Source organism: Tauraco erythrolophus, chromosome 1 (assembly GCF_009769465.1).
Source record: "Tauraco erythrolophus isolate bTauEry1 chromosome 1, bTauEry1.pri, whole genome shotgun sequence".
NCBI classification, from domain to species: domain Eukaryota; kingdom Metazoa; phylum Chordata; class Aves; order Musophagiformes; family Musophagidae; genus Tauraco; species Tauraco erythrolophus.
In genome coordinates this window covers 119,045,499-119,060,432 of record NC_141465.1, presented here as the reverse complement: position 1 = coordinate 119,060,432, position 14,934 = coordinate 119,045,499, and the positions used below count along the sequence as shown (strand labels likewise).

The window sequence follows — 14,934 nt, the reverse complement described above, 5'->3', positions numbered from 1 at the left end:
GCTTCCAAGAATAATGGCTTGCACATCTCAAATCAATATTTTCAGAAAACTAAATAAGTAAAACTAAACACAAAATTTCTTGTTTGTGCAATGAACCTGTATCATTTTATTTACATTGTTTTATTTACACTGTTTAAAGAACATATCTTATTTCTTTGAAATAGAGTGAGGTCTTATTTACCTACACTCAACATTTTTCTTGAGAGAAAGATTTCATGGACTCAAAGTCCATGAAAAAAGACAAGAAACAGAAGAGCAACCCTGAAGTACAGAAAGACCAGGTCTTCCACAGATGCAAGAATAATTCAAAACTGCATTATTGCTAGCTTTTAACAAAAAAATAAAAGCGTTCGTGTCTAGAAATAGTACACATCCCTGCACTTACCAAAACACCCATCAGATTCTTTTCTCCTTCTAAACTTGCAAGCTAAAACAGTAGTGTTATGAGCTATCACGCTCATCAAAACAAGATGCTATTTCTGGAGCTTAATAACAATTTGCATGTCAACACTTAATTATTTGATTACTGATCATTATCATAAACATTACCAGCTGCAGGGTTTTACCAATGCAGTAGGGAGGACAGACTACAGAAATAAAAGAATACGTTTCCAAAATCCAAAAGACAAACCTCAATCAATGAGTTGGGTGATATTTTGGTTCTTCAAAAGAAGTATAAGTTCATAACCAACAAAAACATGAAACAGTAAATATTTTTTTTTTAAATCAACACAAAGCATCTTCTTCTGTTCAGCTTCTTTTTAAGGTAAAAGGTACTAAGGAAATCCATTTTATTTCTATAACTGTTTCAAAATCTACTATTTATTTAATCTCTTGATTTTTGTGGCTATGGAATCTGCAAGAGTGAGTTAATCCCAGATTCTGCTACTGAGCTCAGTGATCTGGGGAGAATTACTTTTGAAGAGGTAGTGAAGGTTCTCTCAGACTCCTCACTGTTCTAACTATCAAGAACCAGAGTTAAAAAGCTCCCTTTTATCTTAGCCCTAACTACATATTCTATAGAACAGAAGACGGAGTAATAATTTCCAATATTTTATAACTAAAAGCTCCTTAAGGCAAGTTGGTTGAACATCTCATCTTTCCAGAAACAGAACTGCTGAAGCACAGTCATTTCTGCAAAATTCTCTGATTATCTGAAGCAAAGACCTATACAGCTTCCCAAGTGTCTTTCCCAAAGTAAAAGCAGGAGCTTCCAATATTGCAACCACGAAACAACTGTCTTGGCTACATTAGCCACATGGGAAAAGTCAATCTGACCCTCAATCCTAAATCTAAGTTCAAATCATAAGGGGAGTTGTGGACCCTCTGTCCCAGCCATGCTCCCCCCCAGCCTGTTGTGCTCCTGCACACTGGCAGGAACACGGGAAGCTGAAAAGTCCTTGTGGCCTCAGTGCCAACTATAAACGTCAGTGCGCTGTCAACATTCTTCTCATAGCGAACCCCAGACTAAAACCAAAAGAGCTCTTTCAGTTGCTAAAAAGAAAAAACTGTCCCAGTCAAAACGAGGACACAGAGTTATGAACAAAAGAAGAAAAAATCATCCACAGATGTTTGCAAAGAATAAGTTACACCAAAATTTTTAAACCACATCCTCACAGAACAATTTTATTTCATGTTAAGGTGCTGACGCAAATAGAAGCAAATAAGAAAACAAGAAAATTATTATTTCATTAACAACTGCAACAATGCCTGACACCAGAAAAGCTTTTACGAAAAGTAACCATTTATCAATGGTTTTTACTCACGCTGGCAGTCTGTCACAAGTGGGGTGCCCGAGGATCCATACTGGGCCCCACACTGCTCAACATCTTCAGGAATGATCTGGATGAAGGGTCTGAAAGCACCCTCACCAAGTCTGCCAATGACACCAAACTGGATGGTGAGGTGGACACATCAGAAGGGCGAGCCGTCTTAGAGATGCCTGCAGAGGCTGGAAGAGCAGGCTAGCAAGAACTGTATGAAAGTTTAACACAGCCACATGCAAGGTCCTGCACCTGGGGTGACATAACCCAAGAGCCCAGTACAGGTTTGGATCTGTGTGGCTGGGGAACAGCCTTGCTGAAAGGAGCTGAGGGCTGTGGACAAGAAGCTGCACGGGAGCCAGCAGTGCGCCGCTGCAGCAAAAAAGGTAAATCCGATCGTGGGCTGCACCTGTCGGAGCATCACTAGCAGAGACAGAGATGTGGTCATCCCGCTCTACTCTGTGCTTTTCAGGCCACACCTGGAGTACTGTGTCCAGTGTCGGCTCCCACAGTTCAAAAAAAATGCGGACAGACTGGAGAAGGTCCAAAGGAGGGCCATGAAGATGATCAAGATGCTGGAGAACCTTGAGGAAAGGTTGTCCTATGAGGAAATGCTTAAGGAGTTCGGTCTTTTCTCCCTGGAGAAGAGAAGTCTAAGGGGGGATCTTATCACAGTATTCTAGTACTTAATGGTCACCCACAAAGAGGATGGAAGCTCTCTCTTCACAAGAAGGGAGTCACATGAAGAGGACAAGGAGGGGAATCCCCATCACTGGAGATTTTCAAGACACAACTGGACAGAGTACTAGACAAATTTCATCTAGGCTCCGTTTCCCACAAAAGAGATCTTTCAAGGTCCTTCCAATCAGGGCTGTTCTATGATTCTAAGAGGGTGGCATTGCCCCAGATAGCTTGCTGTAGAAGTGGCAACAACTGAAAAGAAAAGGAAAAGTAGGATAATGGTATTCTACATAAATTTCACTTCCACTTTAGAGTATTTTCTGAACATCCAAGAGGTGGAACTGGGCAAAGGACCACTCTTAAAACATATCATACAGCAGTTCAAATAGAGCAAAAGACATCTTAACAACATCAACAAACTTTTGCAGGATAGTATGATCCGCTATTACTAAGTTACAGGAATTTCCCTTCACCTGCTTGTCAAAAAGGGGAAAGCATGTAGTGCAGCAAGATGCACATGGGTCAGGGCAATCCCAAGCACAAGTACAGGCTGGGCGGAGAATGAATTGAGAGCAGCCCTGAGGAAAAGGACTTGGGAGTGCTGGTGGATGAGAAGCTCAACATGAGCCAGCAATGTGCACTGGCAGCCCAGAAAGCCAACCGTATCCTGGGCTGTATCAAAAGCAGCGTGGCCAGCAGGTCAAGGGAGGTGATTCTGCCCCTCTGCTCTGCTATCATGAGACCCCACCTGGAATTCTGCATTCAGCTCTGGAGTCCCCAACATAATGACATGGAGCTGTTGGAGCGGGTCTAGAGGAGGGCCAAGAAGATGATCCGAGAGCTGGAGCACCTCTCCTATGAAGACAGGCTGAGAGAGTTGGGGCTGTTCAGCCTGGAGAAGAGAAGGCTCCGGGGTGATCTTATAGCAGCTTTCCAGTACCTAAAGGGGGCCTACAGGAAAGCTGGAGAGGGACTTTTTACAAGGGCGTGTAGTGATAGGACAAGGGGCAATGGATTCAAACTGAAAGAGAGATTTCGATTAGATCTGAGGAAGAAATTCTTCCCTCTGAGGGTGGTGAGGCACTGGAACAGGTTGCCCAGAGAAGTTGTGACTGCCCCATCCCTGGAAGTGTTCAAGGCCAGGTTGGATGAGGCTTTGGGCAACCTGGTGTAGTGGAAGGTGTCCCTGCCCATGGCAGGGGGGTTGGAACTAGATGATCTTTGAGGTCCCTTCCAATCCTAACCATTCTATGATTCTATGATCACCCCACACTTTTGAAGTTACTGAAAGGAACTTCCACTGCCTAGAAACAGTTCCACAACTGAGTGACAGAGACATTCACAGCATATATTACCTGAAATCCTCTGTCTTCCTACTTTGCCTTGAGAAAAGACATCAATACCATGTAAGCCTCAGGCTATTCAGACCATTTTCCCACTATTTTTTTTCTGAAAGTATCTTTGCCCAGTAATATTTGGTTGCTGCTTACTTTGGCCTTCCATCTCTCAAAAGCCCATCATTACAACCTTGACCTTTTCCACACCATGTCCTCCTCTTTTACACTTTTCTTTCCATAGTTATTCTCCACTCCTTAAACTTCAAACCAAGTTACGTCATCTCACCAATGTGCCATTTACTACTTTACCTTTCACTTACAAGTTACAGCAAGAATCAGCAGCTTACTGCACAAGTACCAAACATGGCATATAAACAGATTTTGAATAAAATCCATCAGGATTAGCACAGGTCTCCAAGTCACAGTAACTCTAGCAAAGCATTTGTGACCGGAAGCCTCCTAATTCTTGGCTGACACTTCAGCAAGATGTAACCAAGCAAGTAACATCCTGGCTCCACAGAAACTGGCTGTACCATTTCTGTTCAAGTTATTACAAATCATTACTACTCCATGACTAGACTGTTGTAATGCAGGGGTATCGACTCTTTAGGGAGGACAGGCCAGGAAGACAAGGAAGAGGAGTTGCATTTCATGCCTCATTTCAGGAAAGGCTGAGAGCCACGACTGTTTAGCCCAGAGAAGAGCAGGCCGGGGAGCAGGGGGGCTGCCATCTTATCGATGCGTACAAATGTCTGCAGAGAGGGTGTACAGAAGGACAGGACAGGCTCTTTACAATGACGTAGGAATAGAATCACACAAGCGAAATACCGCCAGAAGTGGCAAAACACACGAACTCAGGTGGCTGTGGCTCAAAACTAAGTTCCCAGTCGCTTTCCGCCGCTCCCGGTACCGCAGCCCAGCTGCCCCGGGGCAGAACGGGCCCTCCCTCGGGGCAGAACGGGCCCTCCCCGGGGCGCCCCCCCGCTGGCGGGTCTGCGGGCGGAGGCCGCGCCCGGGGCCTCCCGCAGGGGAGCACCGGCCCCGCGCAAGACGAGACCGCCCCAGCACCGGGCCCGGGGCAGGGACGGGGCGAAGCGGCCCCCGAGGAAAGGCCATGCCGGGCCGGGCCGGGTCGGGCACCCCACCTGCGCCAGCAGCGCCTCTCGCTGCTGCTGCCGCTGCTCCTTGCGCGCCGCCAAGCTCCGCTCGCTCTCAAACCCGGACGCCATCGCCAGTGTCCGCCGGAAACTAAGCGCCGCGCAGCAGTCGCGCAGCAACCCGGCCGTACGGCGCGGCCGGGAGAGTGTCACAAACGGCGTCCCGGGCAACGGCGAGCGGAGCGGGGCGGAGCGGGGCGGAGCGGGGCGGAGCGGGGCGGAGCGGGGCGGAGCGGGGCGGAGCGGGGCGGAGCGGGGCGGAGCGGGGCGGAGCGGGGCGGAGCGGAGCGGGGCGGGGCGGGGCGGGGCGGGGCGGGGCGGGGCGGGGCGGGGCGGGACGAGACGGGGCCTGCCCTGCCGTGCCCTGCCCTGGCGGCGGTGAGCCCTCGCCGCCGGGCCGGGCACCTGGGGATCGGAGCGGCCCCGCCGGGGTGAAGCACCGCCCGCCTCCCGCGCACGGGGTGAGGCGGCGGATCGCAGGGCCCCCCCGTACGCCCGTTCTCAGCCCCTCGGGTCTCGCCGGTGTCCGGCCGTGACGCGCTCAGTCTCATGGCAGCGTTTCCTCAACTTCTCTCATGCCTTCAAAACTGCAGTCAGCTCTCGGAAGGCTTTCCACCGCCTCGCCAGTGAAGGTCACAGCAGACACTGTGTCACGGCACAAGCAGCTTGACTCTGACAGGACCAGGAAGGCCCGGGTTGGGGATACCGACCTCCAGGCTCGCCCCTCGCACTGGGCCAACATCACCTGGCGTGAACCCCGGCCTGCTCGCCCGGAGCAACGTTAACAAGGAGTGAACGAGGGAAGCACGGCCTGGCCCGCGCTCACACGCTCCAGCTCCACACAGCGCCCACTGCTCCTCTTTGCCATGACCCACCTGCAGACAGTCCCCCAGGCCCTTTCTGTCCCATCTGCAGCCAGTTCCATGTGTCCATGGTAGCCTCTGGCTTCTGTAAGGGCAGGGTGCTAGCTAATCAGGGTGTGCCTGGGTAGGAGGGAAATTAAAAACTACGCACATTCAAGCACTTACAAGTTGCAGTTGGCCAACAGTGTTTGACAGTGCTGCTATGAGTCCAGAGGAGGGCCATGCAGATGATCCAAGGGCTGGAGCACCTCTGCTATGAAGACAGGCTGAGAGAGTTGGGGCTGTTCAGTCTGGAGAACAGAAGGCTCCAGGTGATCTTGTTGCAGTCTTCCAGTACCTAAAGGGGGCCTACAGGAAAGCTGGAGAGGGACTTTTTACAAGGGCGTGTAGTGATAGGACAAGGGGCAATGGATTTAAATTGAAAGAGGGGGGATTTCGATTAGATATAAGGAAGAAATTTTTCACTCGGAGGGTGGTGAGGCACTGGAACAGATTGCCCACAGAAGTTGTGACTGCCCCATCCCTGGAAGTGTTCCAGGCCAGGCTGGATGAGGCTTTGAGCAACCTGGTATAGTGGAGAGTGTCCCTGCCCATGGCAGGGGCGTTGGAACTAGGTGATCTTTGAGGTCCCTTCCAACCCTAACCATTCTATGATTCTATATCTCAGGTGAAGCAAATGTTTTTCTGAGACGTAGTTTCTTTGGGATGAGATCATTATTACTGTGTCTGACACCAAATGTGTTCACAGTTGCCAAGTAATAACATTATTTAGGTAAAGTTCTGAGGGAAGTGCTTGGGTAATTTGTTAGCTATTTGCATGGGACAGTATGTTTTCAAAGTGATAATGGTAATTTAATCATTATCACAGCGGTATTAAATGTGTAAATTGCACTTGCATCTTTATTTCATTTATGCTATGACAGTCAACAACATCTCAAGAAAAACCTATTGTAGATCACCACTAGGTGGAGAATTATAACTGATAGAGCTTCACAGACACCATTTGGAAAAGCAGCATGTGAACCCCCTTTGGGGAGCCATGTACAAAGCAAACAGATGAATACAAAAGAGGTTCCAGCAAGATTGACTAATGCTATGCTCAGTCCTCAGATATATGCAGCAAATGTGAGAGAGGAGAAGCGAGAAAAACACGTTTGGCCCAGTAAGGAAAGACTCTTCTCTGATTGTGATGTGCTCTTCTTGCAGACAAACTGGTGTCTTTCCATCCCAGTGTTACCACCTGCTGGTGGTAACTTCACTTTTTTTCAGCCTGCAGAAGAGAAGGCTCCGGGGTGATCTTATAGCAGCTTTCCAGTACCTAAAGGGGGCCTACAGGAAAGCTGGAGAGGGACTTTTTACAAGGGTGTGTAGTGACAGGACAAGGGGCAATGGATTTAAACTGAAAGAGGGGAGATTTAGGTTAGATATAAGAAAGAAATTCTTTACATTGAGGGTGGTGAGGTACTGGAAAACGTGGCCCAGAGAAGTTGTGGATGCCCCATCCCTGGAGGTGTTCAAAGCCAGGTTGGATGAGGCTTTGGGCAACCTGGTGTAGTGGAGGATTTCACTGCCCATGGCAGGGGGGTTGGAACTAGATGATCTTTGAGGTCCCTTCCAACCCTAACCATTCTATGATTCTATGATTCTATGAACTGCTCCAGTGTGGGCGCCTCTCACGGGGTCCAGTCCTTCAGCAACACACTGTTCCAGCGTGGGCTTCCAATGGAGTCATGGCCTTCTTCAGGCACAGCCACATGCTCTGGTGTGGGGTTCTCCACAGGCTGCAGGTGGATCTCTGCTCCACTGTTCCTCTCATGGCTGCAGGGGGGGCCACCTGCCGTCTCACCACGAGCTGCAGGGGAATCTCAGCTCCGGCGCACCTCCTCCCGCTCCATCTTCACTGACCTTGGAGTCTGCTTAGTAATTTCTCTCACATCCCACTCCTCTCCACCACCACACCAGGCCCAACCAGCCTGACGAACCCTGGCAGCCCAGCGCAGACAGCCGCCCGCGCGGGAGGCTGGGGGTGAGGCCCGCACCTTCCCCCGCTCTCTGCTGCAGGTTCCCCAGCAGTTTGCTGGGTTTTTCCCCTTTACAAATACGTTATCACCAAGGTGCTACCAGTGTCGCTGACTGGCTCAGCCTTGGCCAGAGGTGGGTCCAACTTGGAGCTGGAGAAGCTTCCAGCAGCTTCTCAAAGGAGCCACCCCTGTAGCCCCTCTCCTGCTACCAAAACCTCACCGGACAAACCCAACACAGGGAACGAGAACAGGGAATGTGTTTTCTACAGCCAGAAGTTACAGACAAGGAAGACAACTCAAGACAGAGTGTGAGCTTTTGCAGTATGTGGTGTTATTCCTGGTATCTGTAACCTCTTCATTAATGACATGGCACTGTACATTTTCATTTAAAAACACATTTCCAGTAGTTCTGTTTTTAGGAGAGAAACCACGATGCAAATACACTCTAGAATCTCGAAAAAGTGAAGAACAATAGAAACTAGAAAGCTGTTCTATAAATATAATCATTCTGCCGTTGGGGTTTTTGAGAGCTGACTGTAAGTTTGAAGTCTGCAGTTAGGGAAAGGAGGACATATTTTAATCTTATTTCCTCTCCTCATCCAAGAAAAGAATTTTCTCAGAGGAAGCAGGCAAAAATGAAATTTTAGTCCTATTTATTTCAAGACATTAGTATGTCTGAGAGCTCCTCACATGCTCAGAAATCTCCAGTGAGCCTAGAGAACACGCCCTTGGTATTCCAGTTCTAATGGTCAGCTGGGCACCTCTGTTCAGTCATCTCATCCTCAGCGCCAAAATTAAACCCGCTAATAAAACAATAATGCTCCGGAGATACTGATCTTTGCTGAACTCCTACAGGGAGGCGCTGACCTTGCAGAGTGAATTATTATTCCCATTTATTGGCGAATTTTACACTTTCTCTGAAAGAAGCTGGTGACTCTCCAACTGACCTGTGTTATAAACCTCCATGCTGCTAACCTTCACTGCTTGCCTTCTGCACTTTGTTTGATATTTTATTTTTATATGGAAAAGGTTGGAAAAAGTCCCCTCCAGTCAGTGTGATCCTGTGCAGTTTTCTTTAAGCGAAAGGCAACGTTGCTCTAGGGAAAAGGGGTTTTTACTTTGAGAATACGAAACTTTTTTTCCGCAGTGCTGCTGGAGAGTTTCTTACCTCAATTTTAACAACACATTCTGAAGTCTACCCACTAAAGAAGCAAAATATCCAGTAGGATGCTGGGAAGAGGACAGAGAGGCAGTACACCCAAGTCAAAATGTACTTGGTTTCAGTTAGTTCTTGTTCTGTTCATTTTTAAAACCACACGGTTTTCAGTTGCCATTGGTACTGCTGAGCAGTCATTTACATTTGATTCTGAGGGATTACTTAGGCTGGGATGGGAATTTTCAATGACTAGTCTAAGAATAAAAATGTCAGTCCTTGGAGAAATTGCAGGGGGAAAATAACCAACCCAAAGAATGACGCAATTATAGGGAAAAGCATATTTCTTTCATAGAAATTTCATTATGTTTCCTCAGGAGAAAATTAAAGCAGTCGTCTAAACTCAGTGCCATAAAATGACAGAACACCTTGCCCAAAAATCAATGCAGTAGCAATGCCTGGGTTATTAGTTGCTCATGCCTGAATTGCACAGTGAGCACCTGAATTGAAAAGCCAGACAACTTTCCACTGTCCATCACAAAGAGTGCTCCTGGCAACAATAAAAGAGCCCCTGTGACATTGAGGGTCCTGACAGGCTGCCTTGGAAAGGAGAGCTCGGCTCGCAGTGAAAACAAATTGCGAGACTGCGGTGGATCGAAGAATGATTCACCCATTGTTCCATATTCAATAGCAAATCGTGTGGTGTCTGCCCTGGAGCAATAGTTATTTCATTAATTTGCTCAGCTCCTTTGAAACCAAGTGATCTCTTCAGCTGTAGTTCTGCAGATCAGGGCGACGGGGTTTAGAAATGTCCATTTTCCCTCTGCCCACCCCAGCTTCATGTCTGTAACAGAGACTCATTCATCTGGGAAATTCTCCAGTGACAACTGCTACTAATAAATGTTTTGTGAGGAAGCTGTTACACATGTGAAGTGATAACTCATCCAGTTCATTTCTTGTGGGGCTTTTACATGCTTTTTTTTCTTTCTAGAAGTTGAAAACAAAGACTTTTATCAGACGGGAAGCTCACAGTGGTCATAACACCCATCCTGTCCTTGATTTGCTGAGTCGGGTAACACACTGTTTTAGAAATCAGTTGTTTGAGAGAAATGGGTAAGTCTTTCATGGTGCCTGCTCAACTTGAAGAGGGCCAGAGGTGTACATGTCAGGGAGCTTCAGATCAGCTACTTTCAAAATGAGACAAATAACAGCTCTGATCACCTGGCTGGGGCGGGAATTAAAACCCTGGTGCTTTAGTTTATTGGTCCTTATGCCTCAGACCAATGCAATAATAACTCCATATTAGGCAGAGCTTCAATACAGTGCAGTGAGTTGGATTTGTTTTTAAAGTGAGATTAAAGCATATTTTTGCTTTTTAAGGGTAGGTCAGTTCCAGAAGCCAGCTTGTAGCCTGATCCCACAGGCAGTTGTATCAGCCCATTAGTTACACGAGCAGCAATATCTTCAGTTGCAGCACTCTGTACAGAGAAACCACAGCCTTTGGCTGCTCCAGAGACCTTGGGGCTGTCTTTGCCCTTTTCTCCTGCAGCACTGTCTCTCAGTCCAATGCACACTTGCGTGGGCAGCACCCAGCAAACTAAAGGGAGCTGCCACAACACTCCCAGCTGGGCTTCACATGGGGAGCATTGTAGGAGAATCTCCTGCTTTCATTGCCATAGAGAACCAAAAAACACACGGGGATGGGTGCATGTCTTTCTCTAATTAAATGGTGAACACTTACAGAAGAAAATTTTTGAGACCAGTGAGGTCTTGCTCCATGGAAAGGCCTCCAAGGCACTACAGCACTGTAATAATAATTGTAAAGAGAATTTGACTGTCAGAGAGAGTGTCCATAATTGTCTCTTTTGGCAGCAACTCGAACAATTTACTTTTCTCCCATTTCACCCCACAATTCCTGAAACTGCTATTCATTTTTCTTTATTTTACAGTACTGAGTTAAGAGGGAAGGGTAATTTCATATCTAATTCTTGTCTCAGCCCTTGACCCAGAAATAGCTGTAAATACTGGGTAACGTGCCTGACATCCCAAGCCACTGCCTTTGTCACTGTTCTTGACAGCAAACCCTCTGAGGAGCGTAACGCTACCAGCTTCTCTCGCCACTCACCTCATTTTCAAGCACAAATGCCTCTCCAGGCCCCTGTTACTGCAAACGCACAGGCGACAGCAAGCAAGTGTATCTTCAAGCATATGTCATGGTGTTGGATACTACTGAGTCAGAAAAGAGACAATACGGTGGGAGGACCTCGGATTTCTTTTAATGTGTGCTTTGGTCTCCTCTGTCCTAGGAGTTTCAGAGTGGGAAAGAGCAAACATAGTATCTTTCATAGTAAAGATCCACTCGATATTTCTCCGTGATGTGGTTTCAAGCTCTCACCCTGCCTACCAGAAGCATCCTAGGGAGCTGCTGACAGAGGCAAAGACAGACGCATAGCCCTGGAGTGTATACTGATGCCAACATCCTGCCTGGATGGTGGATTCAGATAGGGATTGGTCACACACGAATAATACCTTATAATAAAAGGCCTTTATGCCTTATAAAGCCAAGCACCTATCAGACAGGGTAGATGTGTGAAGAGTGATTTCTGCCTCTGTATTTTCTCCTGCCTGTTCCCCCAGGAGACTACCTGGCATGTGGGCCTGGCCAAGCGGATTAACTCAACTGAGAGGAGTATTTGGGAAGAGCAGCAGTGAGATCAGAGCTCTGGCCATCCTAACAATGCTCCTACTAGGGATCCTGGTGTGATAAACGTAACTGTGGCCTGCAAGCTGGCTCCATGTCTTTCAGGTTTTATAGCCGAAACGAGAGAGAACAGGAACAAGACCATAGATTGCAGAATTGTGTTTATTTAATCTGCAAGATATCAAGACAGATTAATCACAGTAATTCCTCTGACTTAAAGTATACAGATAAGCTAAATCTTCATAATCAGCATTGCTTCATTAAAAGGAATCAGTGCAAATGTGTTTCACTGCAGATGACCTTCTAATTTACATCGTTGCCACATACGGCCTCAGACCCAAGAAAAGTGCACGATAAATAAACATGTTTTTTTTAGTGCATTCTTCATAGCACTGCCTCAGAAAGAAAGGTTAGATATCTTTTCTGGTAAAAACAAGAAACAAAACTAAAGCCCATGTTCAAAAATGTGCCTCCTGCACACTGACACAAGAACCATTCATGCAAGGAAAGGTTCCGCTTTAATGATTCATAGATTTCTAGGTTGGAAAAGACCTTAGAGATCATTGAGTCCAACTGTCCCTAATCCCCATTAAACCATATTGCTAAGTAGGTCATCCACCCTATTCTTAAACACATCCAGGGATGGGGACTCAACCACCTCCCTGGGCAGCCTATTCCAGTGGCTGACAACCCTTTCAGAGAAGAAATACTCCCTAACGTCCAACCTGAATCTCCCCTGACTAAGCTTATACCCATTTCCTCTTGTTCTATCACCCATCACTAATGTAAAGAGCCCTTCCCCTACCTCCCCCCATAAGTGGTGTGGTAAATCAGTGCTTTCACTGTTTGTGATATAGAATAAGGTGATATGGGTTAGAGATACCCTAGTATGTATGTCAGGCTCTTTTCATTTACTTTTAATTGAATACAGACAAATGTGATGCTCTGACTCCCTTAGAAACTTTGTTTCTTTGTCTGAGGCTTAAGTTAATCTAGATGAGAAGGAGAACACGTTACTTTGTGAGGAAGCAGAGAGGAAAGCACTGTAACAGTTTTCCTCTGGTCTGCAGAACTGTGAAACCAGGTCGTGCCCAGGGGCAGGACTCCTGCATCCCTCTCCAATCTTAGATACAGCCAGAAGTGCTGGCTGCACTTAGCCAGATAGGAACCTCACACGGCAATCAGGCTTCCTCTGGCCTCCACCGTGGAGGCTTGTGATAGGCGCTGCCTTTAGGCACACATGCAGTGTTAAAAGCTGCAGGTGACAGCCCTCTCTTGCCAGTGCCGTAGAAGGTCTTAAACCAAACCACCTACCAGAACCAGATGCCTTTTAATCATAGAATCATAGAGTGGTTTGGGTTGGAAGAGACCTTAAAGATCATCTAGTTCCAACTCCCCTGCCATAGGCAGGGACGTCTTCCACTACATCAGGTTGCTCAAATGCTCTGTTTGAGGCTCTCTGCAAATCCCAGTTCACAAGGGGTAGAGTAGAGAGTGCTGACACTGGAGGAGCATCTAATTAATTTCTTGTTAATTAAAAAAAGATATTAGAGTGGTTGGAGGTCTCAAAAATATGTCTTATGCTCTGAATATGGATGCTAGTTTCCAGTGTCTTTGCAGTAATTTAACTTCAAGGCAATTTGAGAGGAAGCAATCGGAAGGACAATAGGGAATCAAACAGTTGGGCCAGATGAAATCTATCCTCTCATGCTGGTGGCCTGGTGAGAGGCAGCGATGAACTCTAAATAAAACATCCTCTGATCCTTCCTCAAAATATGGGATATGGCGTGAGGAAAGTGAGACGTGAAGTGAGTACATACAGCTGAAATCATTAGAGTAGCAATAAAAAATGAGATAGGAAGCATTCCTCAAAGAAAACATGCTCTCTGGAAAGGAATAACCCATCAAAATTTCCCAGCCCGAGATGCCCAGAAAGAATCTATCTTTCAGGAACCAAAAATTGCTCTCAGAAAATTACTGTAGACTTAAATCTTAATCATTAAATTCTAATTCCTTTAAGCTCTCTGGAAGTCATGTCTTTGGTCACACTTGCTCCTCTGTGGATACCTAAGACAGAGAGAGTGTTCAAGGTCTCATTCAAAAAGTGAGCAGCATTTGGCCAGTGTCAAGGCTTGTGAGTAATCCACTCCCTGGAGGATGAGATGGCCTGTTCTTTGAGACTTGAGGCTTCACACCTCACATAATTCCTTCACACGGAGCCCTCCCCAGGATGGCCAACAACCTCTTAAAAGCCAGCGTCTGATTAAAAAAGAGCCATAAAAGGAGATGGTTAGAAGCAAAAAAATGCAGTTTTGTGAAAGATTGCATAATGTCCTGCAGAGAGGAGCAAATAATCTGAGGCAAGTATTTGAATGAGAAATATAAAGTATTAGGATTTTCAAGGGACTCAGGAATGGCATTACTTGTGAGTCAACAGATTATTTCAGTATTGGTATATTAGGAAATCTGATGTGGGTGAGTTTAGAGGCCAGAGAGAGGAAACATGTACTTTAATGAAGATGAAAAGATGGACAGCACACAAAATAAGGCCTCAGAAAGCGATGTTGTGCACAGAAGATTGATTTTGAAACGAAGAAAAAGGGAAAGAAAACCAGCAGGTTTGTGTTACTAAATTTAGAGAGAACAAAAGAATGTGTGAAGACTATAGACCATGCAAATCACTTCTGGAGACTGAGCAAGAGGCGAAGAGAAAAAAAGAATGAACAACCTCTTGTTTCTCATCCTTGCCATCTTTAACTAGAAGAATAAGGCAGTGTGAAAAGCTGGTGAGCTTTGAAAATGGAAAACTGAAGGCAAGATTTGCCTTCCAATAGCAGGAGTGCAGCATTCACTGTAAATATTCTAAGAGAGCTTTAGATATTGTCAGATTGCAGCTTGAATGATTGCCAAAGAGAGCTGCAGCACACTGTAAGAGACTCTGCCTCTCTGACATGAATGCTTTAGTGGTTCCTTGGTTCAAAGTTTATACTTTGAACTCATCCAAAGGTACGAGAGGTCTGACATTAAGGACTGATGTGTGTTTGAGCAGTTGAATGTGATGAGAAACGTGCTTCTCCATCTTCTGCTCTGCACAAGGCATCAAAGATGAACTAGCTGAGGAGAGAGGATGGCTCAGCAACAGACTATAAGCTATTTCTAATGTTAATTTCTAAACTCTGTCTAGGCCTTGGAATCACTATTTCGCTTTTGATCTAGATTCTGAACAAGATATCACATGAAGAAAACAAAATCATTTTA

The 14,934-nt window shown here is 46.4% G+C and overlaps 1 protein-coding gene across 1 annotated transcript in view; it reads right to left on the bottom strand.

The window, feature by feature from the left end:
* CWF19L2 (CWF19 like cell cycle control factor 2) overlaps positions 1 to 5,010 on the bottom strand; it is an 87,787-nt gene extending 82,777 nt beyond the window's left edge. The window contains exon 1 of the mRNA XM_086621771.1: positions 4,927 to 5,010. Within this exon, the coding sequence (XP_086477897.1) occupies positions 4,927 to 5,010 (84 nt within the window). The remainder of the gene's footprint in view (positions 1 to 4,926) is intronic.
* Between the last annotated feature and the right edge of the window lie 9,924 nt (positions 5,011 to 14,934).